This window comes from Schistocerca piceifrons, chromosome 6 (genome assembly GCF_021461385.2).
Source record: "Schistocerca piceifrons isolate TAMUIC-IGC-003096 chromosome 6, iqSchPice1.1, whole genome shotgun sequence".
NCBI classification, from domain to species: Eukaryota; Metazoa; Arthropoda; class Insecta; order Orthoptera; family Acrididae; genus Schistocerca; species Schistocerca piceifrons.
The window spans coordinates 334270919-334292860 of record NC_060143.1 but is presented as its reverse complement, the minus strand read 5'-3'; the positions used below and the strand labels follow the sequence as shown (position 1 = coordinate 334292860).

General features: G+C 38.7%; 1 protein-coding gene across 3 annotated transcripts in view; it reads right to left on the bottom strand.

Annotated features, from left to right (window-relative positions):
- The window catches only part of LOC124802610 (zinc finger protein 160-like), a 220150-nt gene that overhangs the window by 172070 nt on the left and 26138 nt on the right, over positions 1-21942 (bottom strand). For all 3 annotated transcript variants that reach the window (XM_047263493.1, XM_047263492.1, XM_047263494.1), the window contains exons 4-5: positions 13434-13604; positions 357-489 (exon numbers count right to left, since the gene is read on the bottom strand). In XM_047263493.1, the coding sequence (XP_047119449.1) occupies positions 357-489; positions 13434-13604 (304 nt within the window). The remainder of the gene's footprint in view (positions 1-356; positions 490-13433; positions 13605-21942) is intronic.

Sequence of the window (21942 nt, the reverse complement as noted above, 5' to 3'; positions counted from 1 at the left end):
AACACTTGTACACAGGAATAGAGTGATATAATTTTATCTTGTTATTATTTCAATTAAACAGTGCTTTAGCCCGTATAATGTAAGTTTATTTTATCGTTGTCAAATTAAACAAAATTAAACTGTGATTTTGCTCATACATGTTTACCTTGGTAACAAAAAAGACAGCTATTCTTTACATGAGTACAACGTGCACCACGTGCCTGCTCACCTTATGAAAAATGGTGCGTCTGCTCGAGGGTTAAATAACAGCAATGAAAACATTGAAAAATCAGCAGAGAATATGAATTTTAAGCAAATAGCTTTACAACAACAAGATGCTATTTTTTAAAAAATTGATAATTTATAAAACCACGTACCTTCATTTTTCAACACTTGCAACACTGATCCAAACTGCTGATCATCCAAAGTTAATGTTTCCCCATTTGTATGTAACTGAGAAACCAATAACTGAACGCCGACATTGTGACTTTGCTGTTCTACACAAGTAACCTACAATAAAACAAGTGAAATGTATTAAACATTACTATTACATTTAACTACTGAACAGAGTTGAAAAAAGTGAGCATGAAATAAGGGAATGTCTGAGCACTTTGTGTGTCCCAGAATTGTTAAAGGAGATGACGAGGCTCACAGCAACCATGAAAAGTCACGGCTAAAAAGGCTCCAGTGATGTCACTCTAAATGCAGTTGGCCACCAGTGGACACGGACAGGCTTTCAAAAGGAAAAGGAGACTTGAACTTACAGCAAAAAACTCCAGGCAGTGACATCAAGTTGGTATTAGTGATGGCACACAGCCCAATACCAAACCAGCCACCAGAGCCAAATGTGACAGATTTTCAGGATAGGAACACTGAATACTCTAATGATGACAAAAAAATACTTGAAGACATGTTCAGCCTCATGGGAAAGAGAACATTGATGCCACTGGAGTTAAGTGAAACACAGGAAAACAGGAGAAGTATGTCAGATTGGACTTTAAAATCTACTGATCCAGAAATGAAACAGAGCAGAAGAACAGAGTAGCATTTATTCTGCATAAAAACATAAATGCTTGCAGTCAGGATGAGTTTGTTAAAGAAAGAATAATAAAATTCGCCATGTAAATTACACACAAAAGGTATAATGTGTTTCACATGTATGGATGAAATGACAAAATCTAACCTTCAGGAGGGGACCATCATCACATCAAGTGGGTTCCTCTCATCTGAGGGCCTGCATAACCTGCTGCTTTTTTCTCAACTTACTCTTCTTTCCTACTCCACGAAAAAATTAATAGTTCCTAAAGGTGGGATTATTGGCAGTACTGGAATTTCATCTCGTGAAAGTTACAATTGGCCATCCATTCTCTACCTCAGTAATTTTATTGTTTTCTCAAATACATTTTTCTTTTGATACAATTAACTGCCTTTCTGGCATTCTTGCTTTGGCTGTGTGTTATCTGTAGCTAAAGGTTTCATCTCATCCTCACAACAGGTCATCCTGAAGTCTGATAAGCCCTCATTTACTTTCTTCATAAAGAACATCTTGTCTTCTTGAAAATGAATTTACTCAAAGAAATATATCAATCCAAAATTGTTGTTTTGATAAGAATTTCAGAAAGTTCAAATATAAAATGTAATCTTTCCAAAGAACAGTGTAAATAATTTAGGAGTAAAGGAAAACACTCACTGAATAACAGAAATGTTGTGGTGTCAACTGGCACATGTCAAAGAGAAAGAAAATTTGCTAGCTTTCAGAATAAATCCTTTGACACAGTGCACAAACAGGGGAGGGGGGGAGGGGGATTTCCCGCATTCTCCCTTGGTTTCCTGCTTAAAAATATACCTTTTTTACAGATGAAAATACATTATATCTTGGGTGAATTTACAGTTTTTCCATGTTAAGTGACAATATACTTTCCCTCAGAGCTGTAGAACTTATCAGTACTTTGAATGGTAAAGATTTTATACACCTGTGTAGAACTTCCTGGGCACTTTAGGAAATGAAATCCAGCAAAAACAACGAGTTTTGGAAAGATCTCTGATGAACGGCAGCAAGCACACAGCATATTTTTGTATTACAAACTATAAACACCAATTCCACCAAAGCAACACAGTAGCTTCTGAAGCACTGAAATCAAGATTATGCTGCATGATGCACTTTTGTCAGCCAATCATAGCTCATGTCACGTGATCTCATCAGCAAATGATAGCAGATATTCAGAGCATAGGAAACGTCATGTAGTCAGCCAATAGCAACATCACTGTTAAGTAGTGCATACACATAAATAGGAAAAGTTAATGGTTTAAATCAATATACATACAGTGTAGCCACAAGAAAAGATAAGCTTTCACATGCCAAAAAAATTTTCTGTGACTTTTTATTTTCAGGAGGTTGTGGTTAGAGCACAGCTTAAACTGCAGCATCTTAATATTTCTGACATGCATGAATACATATTTCTCTGCTGTGCACCAAACATTTGGTGGGTTACCTGGCTGAATACATCTCATCGAGCACTTAGGCTTTCCCATGGAAAAGCCAAATGAACTCAACTCTCACTTCTATTCTTTTGAAGGATAATTATACTGTTTGCTATTGTTATTATGCAATTCATAATCAGTGAAAGAACTAAAATAAATATGAAAAACTAATGTTGAAGCTTGGTCTTTCTTAGCGTCAGTTACCCTTTAAGATATATCAAACACAAATGTGCCAGTAAGATTTTAAATAATGTCATAACTGGTCCTCAAAGTGTTACATTTTGAATGAGAGTCAAATGTGCTGCGATGAAAGAAATTCATCGCACATTCTCATACATAACATAATCCATCTTATGTAAATGGAAATTCACTTCCCAAGTCATCATCATCATCAGTTATCTGCTATATTAGCAGGTCCTTTGCCTCTCCATTTTCTGTGATCCATTGCTTCCTTCTTAAGGCTGCTGTATGTTGTACCGTCCATCATGTCATCCAGTATCTGGGATCTCTTCCTTCCTCGCTTCCTTTTCCCTTCTACATAACCTTCTAAAACTGTTTTTATCAGTCCGTCATTCTTTCTTAATATATGCCCAATCCAATTTCTTTTTCTTCTCTTTATTACATCTAGTAACTGCCTTTTCTCTCCCACTCTTCTCAGTACCTCTTCATTTTTTACTCTGTCCATCCAACTTATTCTTTCCATCTTCCGCCATGTCCAGATCTCAAAAGCCTCCAGCCTTTCTCTGTCTTTTTTCCTCATAGTCCATGTTTCAGCGCCATATAGAAGAACACTCCATACAAGACATTTTATGAGTCTCTTTCTGAGTTCTCTGTCCATACCGCTGCAGAAGATTCTCCTTTTCTTATAAAACGCCTCTTTTGCCATTGCTATCCTTGTTTTAATTTCTGTGGTGCACTTCCAGTCGGTGTCTATCCTGCTTCCAAGATACTTAAAATTCTGCACCTGTTCTAGTGTTTTTCCATTCAGCACAATTTTTATTTCCTTATTTCCTCCTATTGCCAATACTTTTGTTTTATTTGTGTTAATTTTCATTCCATATTTTTTTCCGTTAGTTGCAATGGTGTCCACCAAATCCTGTAATTCTTTTTCCCCTGTGGCTAGAAGGACCATGTCATCAGCAAATCTCAAGCACCCTACTCTTCTTCCTCCAATTTCTACTCCTTTGTCATCTAATGAGCATTGGTCAATCATATTTTCCAAGTACAGGTTGAAAAGAGTAGGTGATAAACAGCATCATTGTCTTACTCCTTTCCCTAGTCTGATCCAGTTTGCACTTTCTCCTCTCACTTTAACTGAAACTTTTTGATTAAGGTACAATGAGTTTATAAGTCTTCTGGTTTTCCAGTCCACTCTCTTTTCCCTCATAATAGTCACCAGCTTGTCCCAAACCACATTGTCAAATGCCTTTTCTAAATCGATGAAGCACATATATAGGTCTCTTCCTTTTTCAATAAACCTTTCTCCCAAGATCTGTAGGAGCCCTATTGCATCTCTGGTGCCCGTATTCCGTCTAAAGCCAAACTGCTCCTCGCCGAGATTCTCCTCTATTACTTTTTCAAGTCTTTTATTAATTATTCTTAACATCACTTTGGCTGAATGTGAAATGAGGCTGATTGTCCTGTGCTCGCTGCATTTCTTGGTTCCTTGTTTTTTCGGTAATGGAATCATTACTATTGTCAAAAAGTCCTCAGGCCATTCACCACTGTCATATATTTTATTACATAACCTCAATATTTCTCTTATTCCATTGTGGTTCAAGCAATTTAAGTATTTCTCCCGGTATTGTATTTGTACCTACTGCTTTGCCATTTTTCATTGCAGCAATGGCAGACTTTACTTCTTCCATTATGATGGTCGGTCCTTTCTCTTCATCACTTACACTGTTGTGTGATTCAAGTTCCAGAGTTTCTGGTTTGCTATTTGTGTCATATAGCTCTTTTATATATTCTTCCCATCTCTGGAGGACATCGTCACGATCTTAGTACACTACCTCTTTTGTCTTTACTCAAAATTTCCATAGTAGCACTTCCTGCTCTGTTTTGTTCCCATGTCATAGTCTTTACTCTGTTGTATAGTAAGTCGTATCTTCCCTTCCTGTCCAGTTCTTCAATTTCATCACACTCCTCTTTTAGCCATTTTTTCCTAGCCTGCTCTGTTTCTCTTCGCAGTTCGTTATTTAACCTTCGGTATATCTTTCTTGCATCTTCAGTGTTCTTGTTTTTCAATTTTCTTCTCTCCTCCATCTTGGAAATCATTTCTTGTGTGACCCATGGTTTTTTGACCTTTTCCCTTTTACATATCCTATATTTTGCTGTCCTGCTTTAATGATTCCTTCTTTCAGCATATTCCAGTACTCGTTGGCATTATCAGGTGCTTCTTTGTCTCGTAATGTGTTTAGAAAGTCCCGAGACAACATTTCTGTAATTTGTTCTTTGTTGGACCTTATCTTCTCTAGATCCCACTTCTTCACCATTGTCGCCTTTTTTCAGTTTTTTCATTCTTATTTCTATTTTTGCCATAAGTAAGTTGTGGTCACTATTAATATCTGCACCTGGTAATGTGTGCACCTTCTTGATTCCATTCCTGTATCTTTCTTCTACCAGTATAAAATCGATTTGGTTTCTATATTTATCCCCTGGTGATTTCCAAGTGTAGAGCCTCCTCTTATGGTTCTTGAACCATGTGTTTGCCGCTATCAGCTGCCTTTCCCTGCAGAAGTCAATTAACCATTCACCTCTGTCATTTCTCTTTCTAAGACCATGACTGCCTACTATGTTTCCCTCTTTCCCTTCTCCCACAATGGCGTTCCAGTCTCCCATTACTATTTTGCAGCATTTTTTATTTTCGTCCATTATTCTCTCTATTACATTGTATGTTTCCTCTACAATTTGGTCATCATGTTCTGAAGTTGGCATATACACCTGGACAATCAGTAAATCTTTTTGTGCTCCTTTCAGCCTTACACCAATAACCCGGTCATTTGCATAGTCTACATATTCCACACATTTAGCCAATTCCTTTGTCATAATCATTCCTACTCCATTAATTCCTTTTACTTCTCCTCCTGAGTAGTAGAATACATATTCATCTGACTGCAACTCTCCACGTCCATTCCATCTTACCTCAGCAACTCCTACGAGGTCCATATGATTCTTTTCCATCTCTCTTTTAAGGTTTTCCAGTTTTCCTGCGTGTAGCAGAGTTCTGACATTCCAGGTACCAATTCTCGTTTTGATTTTTTGCCTCCTTTCAAGTTGTCCCCCCTGGAGATCCGAATGGGGGACTATTTTACCTCCGGACACTGATTTAACATGAGAGGAAGCCATTTTTTGTGCATAAAATGGAGACTGCATTATGCAGGGAAGATAATCTGCGGTGGTATTCCGTTGCCTTCCGCAGTTCTGGAGGCCGCCCCTAACATGGGATACAGACGCCTTTTGCAGCTGCCCGCTCCGGGTCAGATGCTGCATGAGAAGTATAGGTTGGAGAATGAAAGACCCCTAGCCCTCGAAACCTAATAGCGTCAGGGTCGGAGAAGAACAAGAGCTGGCCGAGGGTGGCCAGATAGGAAAGATAGAAGTGAGGAGCCTGGCATAAATAAGTGGAAGCAATGCCAGGACTCAGCTCGGGGCCCCGTGGTCGCCAGCCACGTATCACTAGGTGTGACTCCCTGAGGTAATTCACAAGCTTCCCAAGTACCACTCCTCAAATTCACAATATTTCTCTGCAACCTGTTATAAATGTAAACAGCTGTGACATCCTGCTCATCAAAAGCAGTCTACTGTTATGAAGTATTGCATAGCCTTCGTCCTAAAGGCTTTGACACATTTCGCTATCGGCAGACGCTTGTGTGCACAATTTGTTACATTGTTGTAAATGGTGCATTTTCTTTGCAACTAAAGTTTTATTTTGATGTTATTCTCTCATTTATATTTTATTGCTTCAGATTTTCCCTCATTAAAAAAATTGCTTCGTTTTTCTCAGAGTTCCCAGTTGTACTGTGGCATATACACCTTATTTCACAAGCTTCTGTACACATAGACACAACACAACACTGTAAGCTCACAGGTAGTGTGTGTGTGTGTGTGTGTGTGTGTGTGTGTGTGTGTGTGTGTGTGTGTGTGTGTGTGAAGAGGGGGGGGGGGGGCAGGGGATTGTATTCTAGATCGTTGGGAGGATTTATACCAAAATTGACAAGTCAACACCTCTGCTATTCCGTGAGTGGTCTCCTTTACTATCAAATTATTTACATTCTGCCAGAACATTCATTACTATAAAAAAACTGTGTTATTGTCTTGTAGCAATATCTTTTATGTTTCAAAAATTCATAATTTTATTACAAAAATGTTATTGAAATAATCAAATGCAAAATTTTAGATTCTTGAAAAATCTTCCATTCACAAAAATAAATCCTGATATTCATGCCATTTGAAAGCTAGATCGTCAACAGCAAAAGGAACTTCACTGTGTAGTGTTTCGAGAAATTCAACATAAATTCTAGAACCACTCGGCCTTCTACCACCTCAAACACATGATATTTTAAATATAAGTGTGAGAGAGCCTATCTACTGTGCATCGCCTGTTTCTGTGTACAGGTCCAAAGTGTGTAGAAGGAAGACTGTAGACACGGTGGTCGAACAGCACAGACAAGTGTTTGCCAGTCGCCTCATGGAAGTAATGAAAGAACAAGGAGTGTATATATTCTGTGCTGTTTTATAACTTGACTATCTGTTGTTGTTGTTGTTGTTGTTGTTGTTGTTGTTGTGGTCTTCAGTCCAGAGACTGGTTTGATGCAGCTCTCCATGCTACTCTATCCTGTGCAAGCATCTTCATCTCTCAGTACCTACTGCAACCCATATCCTTCTGAACCTGCTTAGTGTATTCATCTCTTGGTCTCCCTCTATGATTTTTACCCTCCACACTGCCCTCCAGTACTAAATTGGTGATTTCTTGATGCCTCAGAACATGTCCTACCAACCGATCCCTCATTCTAGTCAAGTTGTGCCACAAATTCCTCTTCTCCCCAATTCTATTCAATAGCTCCTCATTAGTTATGTGATCTACCCATCTAATCTTCAGCATTCTTCTGTAGCACCACATTTTGAAAGATTCTATTCTCTTCTTGTCCAAACTATTTTTCGTCCGTGATTCACTTCCATACATTGCTAAACTACATACAAATACATTCAGAAAAGACTTCCTGACACTTAAATCTATACTCGATGTTAACAAATTTCTCTTCTTCAGAAAAGCTTCCCTTGCCATTGCAGTCTACATTTCATATACTCTCCACTTTGACCATCATCAGTTATTTTACTCCCCAAATAGCAAAAGTCGTCTACTACTTTAAGTGTCTCATTTCCTAAACTAATTCCCTCAGCATCACCCGATTTCATTCAACTACATTCCATCACCCTCAGTTTGCTTTTGTTGATGTTCATCTTATATCCTCCTTCCAAGACATTGTCCATTCCGTTCAACTGCTCTTCCATATCCTTTGCTGTCTCTGACAGAATTACAATGTCATCGGCGAACCTCAAAGTTTTTATTTCTTCTCCATGGATTTTAATTCCAACTCCAAATATTTCTGCCTGCTCAATATACAGATTCAACAACATCGGAGATAGGCTACAACCCTGTCTCACTCCCTTCCCAATCACTGCTTTCCTTTCATGCCCCTCAACTCTTATAACTGCCATCTGGTTTCTGCACAAATTGTAAATAGCCTTTCGCTCCCTGTATTTTACCCCTAGCAGCACCTTCAGAATTTGAAAGAGAGTAGTCCAGTCAACATTGTCAAAAGCTTTCTCTAAGTCTATAAATGCTAGAAACGTAGGTTTGCCTTTCCTTAATCTTTCTTCTAAGATAAGTCGTATTGTCGGTATTGCCTCACGTGTTCCAACATGTCTACGGAATCCAAACCGATCTTCCACGAGGTCCGCTTCGACCGTTTTTCATTTGTCTGTAAAGAATTCGCATTAGTATTTTGCAGCCGTGACTTATTAAACTGATAGTTCGGGTATTTTCACATCTGTCAACACCTGCTTTCTTTGGGATTGGAATTATTTTATTCTTCTTGAAGTCTGAGGATATTTCACCTGTCTCATACATCTTGCTCACCAGAGGGTAGAGTTTTGTCAGGACTGGCTCTCCCAAGGCTGTCAGTAGTTCTAATGGAATGCTGTTTACTCCCAGGGCCTTGTTTCGACTCAGGTCTTTCAGTGCTCTGTCAAACTCTTCATGCAGTATCATATCTCTCATTTCATCTTCATCTACATCCTCTTCCATTTCCATAATACTGTCATCAAGTACATCGCCCTTGTATACACCCTCTATATACTCCTTCCACCTTTCTGCTTTGTGTTCTTTACTTTGAACTGGGTTGCCATCTGAGCTCTTGATATTCATACAAGTGGTTCTCTTTCCTCCATAGGTTCTCTAATTTTCCTGTAGGCAGTATGTATCTTAACCCCATGAGATATGCCTCTACATCCTTACATTTGTCCTCTAGCCATCCTTGCTTAGCCATTTTGCACTTCTTGTTGATCTCATTTTTGAGACTTTTCTATTCCTTTTTGCCTACTTCATTTACTGCATTTTTATAGTTTCTCCTTTCATCCATTAAATTCAATGTATCTTTCCGTTACCCAAGGATTTCTACTAGCCCTCGTCTTTTTACCTACTTGATCCTCTGCTGCTTTCATTATTTCATCTATCAAAGCTACCCATTCTTCTTCTACGGTATTTCTTTCCCCCATTCCTGTCCATTGTTCCCTAATGCTCTCCCTGAAACTCTCTACAACCTCTGGTTCTTTCAGTTTATCCAGGTCCCATCTCCTTAAATTCCCACCTTTTTGCAGTTTCTTCAGTTTTAATCTACAGTTCATAACCAATAGATTGTGGTCAGAGTCCACATCTGCCCCTGGAAATGTCTTACAATTTAAAATCGGGTTCCTAAATCTCTGTCTTACCATTCTATAATCTATCTGAAACCTTCTAGTATCTCCAGGTCTCTTCCATGTATACAATCTACTTTCATGATTCTTGAACCAAGTGTTAGCCATGATTACATTATACACTGTCAAAATTCTACCAGGTGGCTGCTTCTTTCATTTCTTATCCCCATTCCATATCCACCTACTACGTTTCCTTCTCTTCCTTTTCCTACTATCGAATTCCAGTCCCCCAGGACTATTAAATTTTCGTCTCCCTTCACTATCTGAATAATTTCTTTTATCTCATCATACATTTCATTAATCTCTTCATCATCTGCGGAGCTAATTGGCATATAAACTTGTACTACTGTGGCAGGCGTGGGATTCGTGTCTATCTTGGCCACAATAATGTGTTCACTATGCTAGTTGTAATAACTTAACTGCGCTGCTATTTTCTTATTCATTATTAAAGCTACTCCTGCACTACCCCTATTTGATTTTGTATTTATAACCCTGTAATCACCTGACCAGAAGTCTTGTTCCTCCTGCCACCGAACTTCACTAATTCCCACTATATCTAAATTTAACCTATCCATTTCCTTTTTTAAATTTGCTAACCTGCCTGCCCGATTAAGTGATCTGACATTCCACGCTCCGATCCGTAGAAAGCCAATTTTCTTTCTCCTGATAACAACGTCCTCCTCAGTAGTCCCCGCCCGGAGATCTGAATGGGAGACTTATTTTACCTCTGGAATATTTTACCCAAGAGGATACCATCATCATTTAACCATACAGGGAAGCTGCATGCTCTAGAGAAAAATTACAGCTGTAGTTTCCCCTTGCTTTCAGCCGTTCACAGTACCAGCACAGCAAGGCCGTTTTGGTTAGTGTTACAAGGCCGGATCAGTCAATAATCCACATTGTTGCCCCTGCAACTACTGAAAAGGCTGCTGCCCCTCTTCAGGAACCACATGTTTGTCTGGCTTCTTAACAGATACTCCTCCATTGTGGTTGCACCTATGGTATGGCTATCTGTATGGCTGAGGCATGGAAGCCTCCTCACCAACGGCAAGGTCCATGGTTTATGGGGGGGCTTCAACTACTTTAGTGAAAAAAAAAAAAGAAAAGTTGAAATATTGTTAATTAACGCTCGTCTTGGACTTGAGAGGATTAGACGTGTATTCAGATTCAGGATGAGAATGGACTTGGTTTTTAAGCCATCTTTCTCTTATGTGTACCTGAACTTTGTGTTTCTAACCTTTGGATACACGAGATTTACTTGACAGTGTTTTTTTTATGTGGAGAATGAGATTTGTGTAAGTTAGATATTTAAATATACATTGTTAAGTGAAGCAAAAGAAACTGCCTACGTCTGCGTATTTTTATAAGTAGAAAGAGTCTTGAGAAATTCCTGTTCCTAGTAAATATGCTTTGGAGAAGAAGCGAAAAGGAGGTTGCAGCAGCAAGCTAACCAGCAAGGAAAGTTGGCTGATAATCTCAAGTAAATCATATTGTTAAAGAAGTGGGAGCTTACACACATACTTCACCACTTTAAGTCGTCCAAAGCATTAGAACTGTCAAATATGTATAAGTGTTAAATTTTTTTTTCTTTTATGTTTCTGTCAAATTTAACACTTTGTGAGTATCTTTTTGTGCCAGTCTTTAACCAGGTGCAGTCGACAATGTCACAGGCAGTGTGTGTTTAGTAACCAATGACAGTTGTTCGAAAGTCAGAATGTCAGTCACTTCTGTAAATTTCAAACTGAACTTTGATTGAGTGTGGATGATATCCACTTAAGATAAGAGTCCTCAAAGTCTTTGTGGATTACTGACCTGTTTAGTGATAATTACATAGTTTATTTTCCACCAGCTGATAATGTTCATCAATCATCAATCTGCACAAAGACAATAAATACACATCAAATGAAAATTAAATCTTGTTGTGTTGACTTGAATTATTTAAAATTTGTTTAAGAACTGGACCCTGAAAGAAGACAAAGAACAACGCAACCCAAGAGCAGTAATTTCACACTTGCCTACAGCTGAAATCAAACAAAGGAAAATCCAGGATGGAATAATGGCAATATAATGAAAAGGAAAGTTTGCTACTGAATATAGATTATTCAAGTAACACAGGGACAACAAAAACACTGCTAAACGTGAGAGCTTTTGACCAAAAGGCATTCTTCCAAAAAAAAAAAAAAAATAATCCACTCACATGACCACTGCCTCTGGCCAGTGAGCCTGGACCCCAAAGCTGAGTCAGTTGGTAGCAGATGAGAAGCACAAATGCAAGGAAGAGCTGACTACCCAAATATCATAAGATGAGAATTAAAAAGCTGTTATACAGCGACCAGAAAAACTAGAACACTGTTATACAGCATCACAGTGACCAGAAAAACTGAAAATTATCTCTCCAATCAGAATAACTTCCAGCAATGACATATCAAGTGATAAGAAAGATCCCTACATGTTTCAGGTTGCATGAATGTGGATTGCTCGACCTGATAGGTAATGGAAGAAGTGGTATATAAAAAGGAAAACAATAGATATTCTGGATCAAATGAATTCCATGTGGAAATTATCAGAGCACTTGGAGAGATTGGGCACCAGTGCCCGTACAGAGTTCTAAACACAATCTGAAATGAAAATGAAATACCTACAAAGAGTGACAGCACCAACTACAGAGGTTAAACTCTGTGATCCCATGGACTAAAGATCCTTCAAAATGAACTAATAAAACTGTTTAATTCACACTTGAACAACAACTTGATTTTAGACCTTACAGAGCAACTACTAAACTAATTTTTGTCACGCAACTGCTCTACAAGAAGTACTGGGAGAAAAATAAATCATAACTTTTTTGTGGACATCAAGAAAGTCTACAACTGTGTACCAAGCAGGTATATATGAAAATATATGTGGCCTTAGAAAGTTTCTGATAACATCATCATATATGTAAGATGATTACATTATGAAACCAAGAATTGTATATATGTCCAGAATCAAAGGTCAAGGATGATCATAACACAGAATGGTGTACAATGAGGAAACTGTCTTTTATCCATATTCTTCATCAAAATTGATGAAGTTTTAAAAGCACTCAAAGGCAGGCTCCAAATAATGCTTTAGTTTTTGTTTCCAGAATGAGATTTTCACTCTGCAGCGGACTGTGCTCTAGCATCTGAGCTACCCAAGCACGACTCACACCCCATCCTCACTGGCAGAAGTAAAGCTGTGGGGACGGGGTGTGAGTTGTGCTTGGAGAGCTTAGGTGGTAGAGCACTTGACCGTAAAAGGCAAAGGTCCCGAGTTCGAGTCTCAGTCCGGCACACAGTTTTAATCTGCCAGGAAGTTTCTTAGTTTCTGTTGATCTTGCACAAGACAGAAATGGCAATGCAAACCAAATTAGATCTTCGGCATGAATAACTCGTAAAAATGTTTCTTAAAATCAGTGAAACCAAGATAGTTTGCTTGACAGTGAATAGGAACTTTTCAACAATCCAACTGTGGATTGCAGATGAGGAGATACGTATGACATTTTCAGACTTGGGTAGTATTATTTTCTCAGAGATTACCATACGCGAAGAAACTGGAACAGAATACAAAATGCTTTCTTCCAATTTCTACCATGCAGTACATCTGATACATTTTGACTGAAAATGTCCACAAGTGCCTAAGATCAGCTTGTACAAAATGTACTTCCTAAATATACTAACATATAAATTACAAACACCAACAGTTACTGGATCAAATAAAAAAATGTTTCCAGTTCACAGAAAAGAAGTTCTTCCAATGTTGCTTCTAGAAAACAAATACAAATAAATAATGAATGACGATATCTGACAACAACTAGGTTTAGGAATAAGCCTGCTAGACCTTTGACCTGAATTGACTGCAGTAGCATGGGCAAATGAAGACAAATGAAGAAGATGGCTCACCACAGGACCCATCCAGTTTGATGATTACGAATTTACATGCCTCTCAAACATAAGCAGACGGCAATTAGTACTTACCTGCTGCGGAGCAGACAGGGGTCCACCACAATTATTGGGTGATGAAGGCTCGGACTGAGAGACATGCACAATCTGTGGCATAGTTGTGGGCAGAGATGAAGCTACTGACTGGTACAGAACTGTCTCAACTTCACCATTCACCAAGCCCGATGCTGGTGGAGGCTCCCCCACCTGAATAACATACAACAGATACAGTGTTAACAGTTCCAAAACGTGTGATTGATTAAAGTAATAACTGGCAGTGTTACTATGACGATTATCCATAACACAGTGCAGTTTACCATCATCATCCATCAAACAAGCACTGTTGGATAAATGTCTCCTCTACACTTTTCCCTCAACAAGCATCTTCCACTGCCTGCTGAACAATCATCAGATTTCGAGTGATTTTGATATTAAATGTCAATGTCTTACTGCTGTAAGTCAAAATTGGTAATACAAGACCGACTGTAAACCTAACCTAACCAACTTTCCTTTTGAGACCCATTGGAATCACTGTTTTGAAAGCCCTGTTTTAGTCACAAAAAACACTCCAGGCAATCTTTTGTCTATTTTGTTTATTTCTCGCCTTGTCTACCCTGCCACTTCTTCAACTGCCCTAAATATAAAAACTTATCAACTGCTTCTATAATTTTATTATCAATTTGTACTCTTTCTTTAATCATGTAATAATTAATTTACTAATCTACTTTGAAACTGTATTATGATCTTCCAATTGTAGTTGAATTTTATCTGCAGTAGCGTTGAACTACGCAATGGCATCTGCAACGTAAAGGTTATTCACCAAATATGCATTCCCTCTTTATCTCCCCATTTTAACACTTTGACTGTCAGGCCCATCAATTGACATGATGCGAAAATTTCAATACGAATCACATGTATTGACAGGTTTCAGCATTCTTCATCATGTTGCAAGGGACATGTAGTTTGTAAAACAGCCGACACATGGCGAAAAAGTAATTCTAAAGCAGCCAGTAGAACGTGTTTGTAGTATGGAATCATGTTGCTGAATGGTAGCAGCTGTTCATTTAGTATGTAAAGAAATGAAAGACAAGGCTTCTCATTTTCTTACAGAGGAAGAAATTTTGTTTGAATTGGAGCAAAATTTTGTTAAGAACGACAGTGAGAACAATGACGTCACCTATTCAGATGGTGATACTGACTTTGTGTAACAATAATTGCATCAAATTTCAAGTGAGTATTTCTCTTTTTTATATTGAAACAATTATTTACCTTCTTTTCTGGTGTTTCCTCATTTGATGAACCACAATACATTTTTTTCCTTTTACAGGTTCAAGAAACGAAATGGGTGCAAAATGGTCATCAGCAGAAAGGCATGTTTCAGAATGTATCGCGCCACAAAAAATAATAATATGTGAAAATAATGTGTAATAATTCAAATAAGAGGCAGTCAAATGAAAACGAGACAGATGGGCCTTCCCACCTGTTGCCAAGTTTATTTCGCTTACGTTGCAGAAGTATCAGTGGGAAGCCCTTACACATCCTCCACAAGTTCCAATATTTCCCAACAGGATTTTTCATACTTTTGGCACTCTGGAAAATACATTTGTGGCCATTAATTTGCTTCAGATGAAGAGATACATGCCTGGGTACAATCACGGTTCTGTAAGGAACTGCAAACATTTTTCCATTAAGGCACTGACTGTCTTGTCTCTCAGTGTGATAAATGTATTAACAGTTATAGCAATTACTTTTGAAATAATAAATAGTTTACTTTCTTTTTTTCCGTTCTGTCTTGTTTTCATTTGACTGTTCCTTATAATTATGATTTTAAGATGATAGTTATCAATTACTGACAGTAGAATAATAGATTATTTGGACTAGAATGGCAATAATTCAGAAAATGTTAAGAAAGCAAAGGCTGTTGTACCCTTGGTTCAAAAGTGAGCGCATAAATGATGACAGGCAAAGGTTGGCAGAGATACGTGCACCTGTGAAGAGATCTATGCTTGAAGTGTACAACAACTACCACCATCATATCTTAGCAAAAGATCTGGCAGAGAACCTCCAGAATATTTCGGTCCTATGTAAAATCACTAAGTGGGTCTAAGGCTTCCATCAAGTAACTTGTTGACCAGTCTGATGTGGCAGCTGAAGATAGTAAAGAAAATGAAACACTAATTTTGAATTGAAAAGTAAAAACATTTTATTCAAAGTACTGACCATTGCTTTCTATACATTTTGACCACCTTTCTGTCAATTTGTGAACACCACACCAATAGAAATGTTCGTCTTTTGAAGCAAACCAATCAGACACCCAATTTTCGACTTCTTCGTAGGAATCTAAGTGTTCCTCAGCCAATGTGTGTCCCATTGATGAAAACAAAGGGGCAAAGTCTGGTGAATACGGCGGGTGGGGTAGCAGCTCCCAGCCAAGTGTTTTGATTGTATCCTGAACCAGTTTTGCTTTGTGTGCAGGTGCATTGTCGTGTAAAAAAATTACTTTGCCATGTCTTCTGGCACATTCTGGACTTTTCTCGATCAATGCATAGTTCAAATTGATCATTTGTTGTCTGCAGCGATTAGTATTCATAGTTTCACCGGGTTTTAGAAGCTCATGATGCACCACACATTTCTGATCCCACCAAACACAGAGTATTGTCTTCTTGCCGAATCGATCTGGTTTTGCAGTCGATGCTGAAGGTTGTCCCAGATTAACCCATGATTTTTCCCGTTTAGGATTCTTAAAATAAATCCACTTTTCATCGCCAGTAACAATTCAATACAAAATTGATTTTCTTTCAGGTCTTTGAAGCAAAATTTGACAAATGGTTTTTCAGTTTTCCACCTGTCTTTCATTCAATTCATGTGGCACCCACTTTCCACACGTTTGGATCTTTCTCATAGCTTTCAAACGGTCAGAAATTGTTTGTTGTGCAACATTTAGCATTGCTGCCATTTGCTTCTGACTCATTTAAAGTATCATCTTCATCCAATATTGCTTGCAATTCTGCGTCTTCGAACTTTTTTGGTGGTCTTCCACGTTCTTCATTTCTTACATCAAAACCATTATTTCTGAACCGTTGAAACCATCTTTTGCATGTTGCTTCTGACACAGCATCATCACCATATGCCTTGACAAGCATTCGATGCAACTCTGCAGCACTTTTTTTCAAATGAAAACAAAAAATTAATGCTTTCCGCAAATCATCACTTTCTGGTACAAAATTCGACATTGTTAACATGATGAAAACATTGATGATGTTTGTTCCATGACTTGATGTATACTAAATATCTTTGACAGATGTCATACAAAAATAAATAAATAAATAAATTTGGCTCATTCACAACAAATGTTCCCTATCGACACATTTGTATCTAACTCTCATTTCATACCGGTACACCTGGTAAAAGAGTTGAAAACAAATAAGTTGCCATGTCTGGATGGAATCCCAGTTTGGTTTTATAAAGAGTATTCTACAACATTGGCCTCTTACAAGGCTTGCATTTATCATGACTCTCTCCCCAGTCACAAAGTCCCAAGTAACTGGAACCAAGTGCAGGCGACCTCAGTACAAAAGAAGGGGTAAACAACAGATCTGCAAAATTACAGGCCAATATCCTCAAAATTGGTTTGCTGTAGAATTCTAGAACATATTCTGAGTATCCTAGAGACTGAAAAGCTTAACATCCATGAATTAGCACAGTTTTATACAGCATCATTCATGTGAAAATCATCTTGTCCTTTTCTCACATAATATTCTGTGAACTGTGAATGAAGGGCAACAGGCAGATTCCAGAGTTCTAGATTTCTGCACTGCATTTGACACAGTACCCCATTGCAGACAATTAACAAATGTATGAGCATATGGAATAGGTTCCTTAGATACGTGAGTGGCTCGAAGCTGTACGTAGTATTTTGTCCTCGACAGCAAGTGTTGTTCAGAGACAAGGGTATCATCAGGAGGGCCCCAGCAAAGTGTGATAGGGCCGCTATTATTTTCTATATACATAAATGATATGGCAGACAGGATGGGCAGCAGTCTGGGGTTGTTTGCTGATGTCACTGTGGTGTAGGGGAAGGTGTCAAAGGTGAGTGACTGTAGGAGGATACAATATGACTTAGACAAAATTTCTAGTTGGTGTAATGAATGGCAGCTGGCTCTAAATGAAGAAAAATGTAAGTTACTGCAAATGTGTTGGGAAAAAAAATCTTTATGTTTGTTAATTCATTAAAAGTGTCCTGTTTGACATAGTCACATAATTTAAATATCTGGACTTAACACTGCAAAGCAATATGAAATGGAACTGGCTTGTGAGGAACATAGTAGGAAAGGCAAATGGTCAACTTCAATTAATTGGGAGAATTTTGGGAATGTGTGTTTCATCCGTAGAGGAGACCACATATAGGACTATAAGTGACCTATTCTTGAGTTCTGCTCAATTGTTTGGAATCTGCACCAGATCGGATTAAAGGAAGACATTGAACCAAGTCAAAGTCGGGCTGCTGGACTTGTTACCTTTAGGTTCGAACAACAAGCAAGTGTTACAGAGATGCTTGTGTTACAGAGATGCTTCAGGAACTCAAATGGAAAAAAGGCCTACCTACAAAAGTTTAAGAATTGGCTTTAAATTATGACTCTAGGAATATACTACAACCCCTAAATAGTGCTGCTTTAGGGGTTGTGAGGGCAGGATCAGATTAATTGCGTCACACACAAAGACATTTAAATGGTCATTCTTCCCACGTTCTACATGCGAATGGAACAGGGAAAAAGCCCTAATAACTGGTACAGTGGGAAATATCCTCTGCCATGTACTTCACTTTGTAGAATATGGATGTAGATGTAGAAGTGACTGGTCACTTTTAAGGGCTTACTTCTGTTTGTGCCACTCTAGCTCACATTCACAAGAATGTAGTTGAAAAGTAATGAAGACATTCCATCTTCATGTCTTATCTCTGTTTTTATTTCGAAAAGATCTGAGATTTTCGCCGTAAATTTAACCTCAGACTTTCATGTCTGTAAGTGTCTGTTTTATAACTGCAAGTGTTTTCACATGTAGACCTCGTTCTTTTAATATATGGAAGTGTGACTCACAGTCAACTGAGTCATAGGTCTTTCAGAAATAAAAAAATGTGCAGACTAAATTTTATCTACAATTTCTCTTACGTCTTAGCATTTACATAAAGTTCAAGATTTGCTATGTATATGAACAGCCTGGTGTAAATCCTGCCTGATGTTGTTCTATTTTTTGTTTCTGGTTATGTCGATGCCATATCAAGAAGCTTGCACAGCATAGAGTAGCATGGAGAGCAGCATCCGATGGCATTTTGTATGCGACTGATATTAATGAGATTCCCTGTTATTATTCACGTCTGTTCAGTCTCTCTTCTTGTGTAATGAGTGAATTAACATACGAGGCATGCTTGTAAGTAAGGTTCGTTTTGTTGTAGACACTAGCAGTTCATGTGCATACCCCTACGAGCGCATGCGTCATGTACTGGCAAGCCTTGGGAACAACTGTGCTCAGTTTCAGCTCTGTAGCTAAGCTGTATGGTTCTGTTCTGTGCTTTCAAGATCTTTAAGACTATCAACTCGCCCGTCACGTGTGAGGTTCGCTCAGTGATACGGTTTTTGTCAGCAAGGAACCTGTCTGCTGCAGAAATTAATTGACAGATTTGCAAATTGTACGGTGATACTGTTATGAGTAAAAGCAAAGTGCATAAGTGGGTATGAGAACTCAAAGATGGCCGTGACAACATCCATGATGAGGACCGCTCTGGTCGCCCTTCTTTGATTACAGACGATTTGGTGGCTTCAGTTGAAGCAAGGATTCGTGAGAACAGGCACTTCACAATAGCAGGTGTCTCAAATGCATTTCCTGACATGTCGAGATCAGTGCTTTACAACACTCTTTCTAAACACCTAAAGTTCAGGAAACAGTGCTCCCGTTGGGTCCTGAAACTCCTAACAGAGGATCATAAAAACCAAAGATTTGAGTGTGCAATGAAGTTCTTGACTCATTATCACGAAGAAGGTGATGGCTTCTTGAGTCAGATCTTAACTGGAGACAAAACATGGGTTTCGCATATCACACCCGAATTGAAGCAACAGAGCATGGAATGGAGACACACATATTCACCTGTAAAGGTAAAGGCCAAACAGACGCTGTCCCAGCGCAAAATCATGACGTCGGTGTTTTGGGATAGGCATGGTGTTTAGTTGGTCAACTTCATGCAACGAGGAACCACTATCAATGCAGAAGCATACTGCCAAACCCTGAGAAGGGCGATTCAAAACAAAAGATGTGACATGCTGACAAAGGGAATTGTCCTTCTCCATGACAATGCAAGACCTCACACTGCAGGTCAGACCCGCGATTTATTAGACAGTTTTGGCTGGGAAGCTTTAGACCACCTATCCTACAATCCTGATCTTGCACTGAGCGATTACCATCTATTCCTCCACCACAAACAACACCTCAGTGGCAACTGTTACAATGATGACGATGACGTGAAAACGGCAGTTAACTCTTGGTTATTGGAGCAGGCGGCAGGTTTTTATGAAGAGGGTATTTTATTGGTCGGAGGTATGATACTTGTTTCAACAAACTTGGCAACCATGTCAAAAAATAAGAGTGAAATATGTACTTTCTGAAAATAAATTCACTTTTTTAAAATAACCTTTCCATGTGTACTTATGTTAAAACGGACCTTACTTAAAAAACACACCTCGTATTTTTTCCGATTTTCTGTTCTATTAGCCAAGTCTTGCAGGATTTTGATCATTTCTTCTATGATGTTTGAGCATGCTGATTTGAGGATTTCTTCTATGATTTCTTGTTCCTCTGATGTTTTATTGTTTCTGAATTTTTTTGATCTGTGTGGGAATTTCGTCTTCATTCAGCAGTTATGAAGTTTTAGACCACCTACCCTACAATTTCGATCTCGCGCCAAGTGATTACCATCTATTCCTCCACCTCAAACAACTCCTCAGTGGCAACTGTGTCCTCAGGTTCTTATGGTGGCAATCCTTGTATTGGTTCTAGATAGTTAAGTAGTTCTTTGAAGTATTTCAAAATCTTTCTCAGTTTCAACTAGTTGGTCCTTTTTGTATTTCCTTTTGGTCTTCACTACTACTGTTCCAATTGTTGTAAGCATCCTGCCAAGACTAGATTGCATGTGCACATTCTTTGTCCCACCAAGTGTGCTTTTTCCTTTTCTGTGAAGAATAAGTGTTTGAGCTGTTTCAATCAATTTATTTTTTAAATGTGACCAACTGTGTGACTGCCACTTCTTTAATTTTTCCATGAGAGTCGGTGGTATACTACTACTGTCAAACTTTGAGATTTGTGTCTTTCTTTTGTGAACCTCTGAGGTTTTAAATTTGCCTTCATTCTTGTCCGGTAATGGTCTGAGCCTATGTTTCCACCCTTTCTGACTTGAATATTCATAATCTCTCTGTGGTTTGAATAAGAGATTGCTACATGATCAGTTTGGAATTCAATGATGAGGGAGTTTTGATGGTTTCTTTTTGAAGTGTACTGACATGATTTTACAGCTGAATATCCATCAGATTTCAACTAATTTTTGAGCATTTTGGCCTGCCTGCATGTTAGGTTGGGTTGTTGGGGGGAGGAGACCAGACAACAAGGTCATCAGTCTTAATGGATTAGGGAAGGACGGGGAAGGAAGTCGGCCGTGCCCTTTCAAAGGAACCATCCCAGCATTTGTCTGGAGGGATTTAGGGAAATCACGGGAAACCTAAATCAGGATAGACAGACGCGGGATTGAACCGTTGTCCTCCCGAATGCGAGTCCAGTGTGCTAGCCACTGTGCCACCCGCTCGGTGAGAGCAGTTTGATTGGTTCATTAGTGTGCCGGGAATTTCCCAACCGTTTGCCTGTCTGTGCACTGAAGACACCTAGTAAGATTTTGACATTGTTCTGTGCAGTATTACATAGTACTACTTCTAGTATTTCCCTTGTTCTGCGTACCCTTTCATGATTAGTTTTATTTTCAACATTGATCGGCATGCATGTACTGATTAGTGAGTGAGTGTGAGTGTGTGTGTGTGTGTGTGTGTGTGTGTGTGTGTGTGTGTGTGTGTGTGTGTGTGTGTGTGTGTGTGTTTACTTGCACACATCAGGAAGATTCTCATTAGTCTGTTTTTTACAGGGTTCACATTTGTTACGGAAGTGGGAATGTCTTTCTTGGCTGCAAAAGCAACTCCTAACAGTGGTGTGTTTTCATCTTTGACGTTTTTAATGTTGATTTTTAATTTTCTTGTTTACAAAAATGTCACAGTAAAACTTGAATGAATTTTAATTCTATTTGGTGTCAATTGTTGCTTCTGATAACCTCCTTATATCCCCTTACATCCTTTTGAACTCTTCACCCAACTCTGGCATACTATTTTCAGGTCCAAGGGTTTGGCAAGCAATTGCCCTACATAGTAAGGAGTAGAATCAATTGGGTGCAGAAGCCCTTTGTTACTGTCTAGATACCAAACTCCATGTACAGGTCCAAGGGTTTGGCAAGCAATTG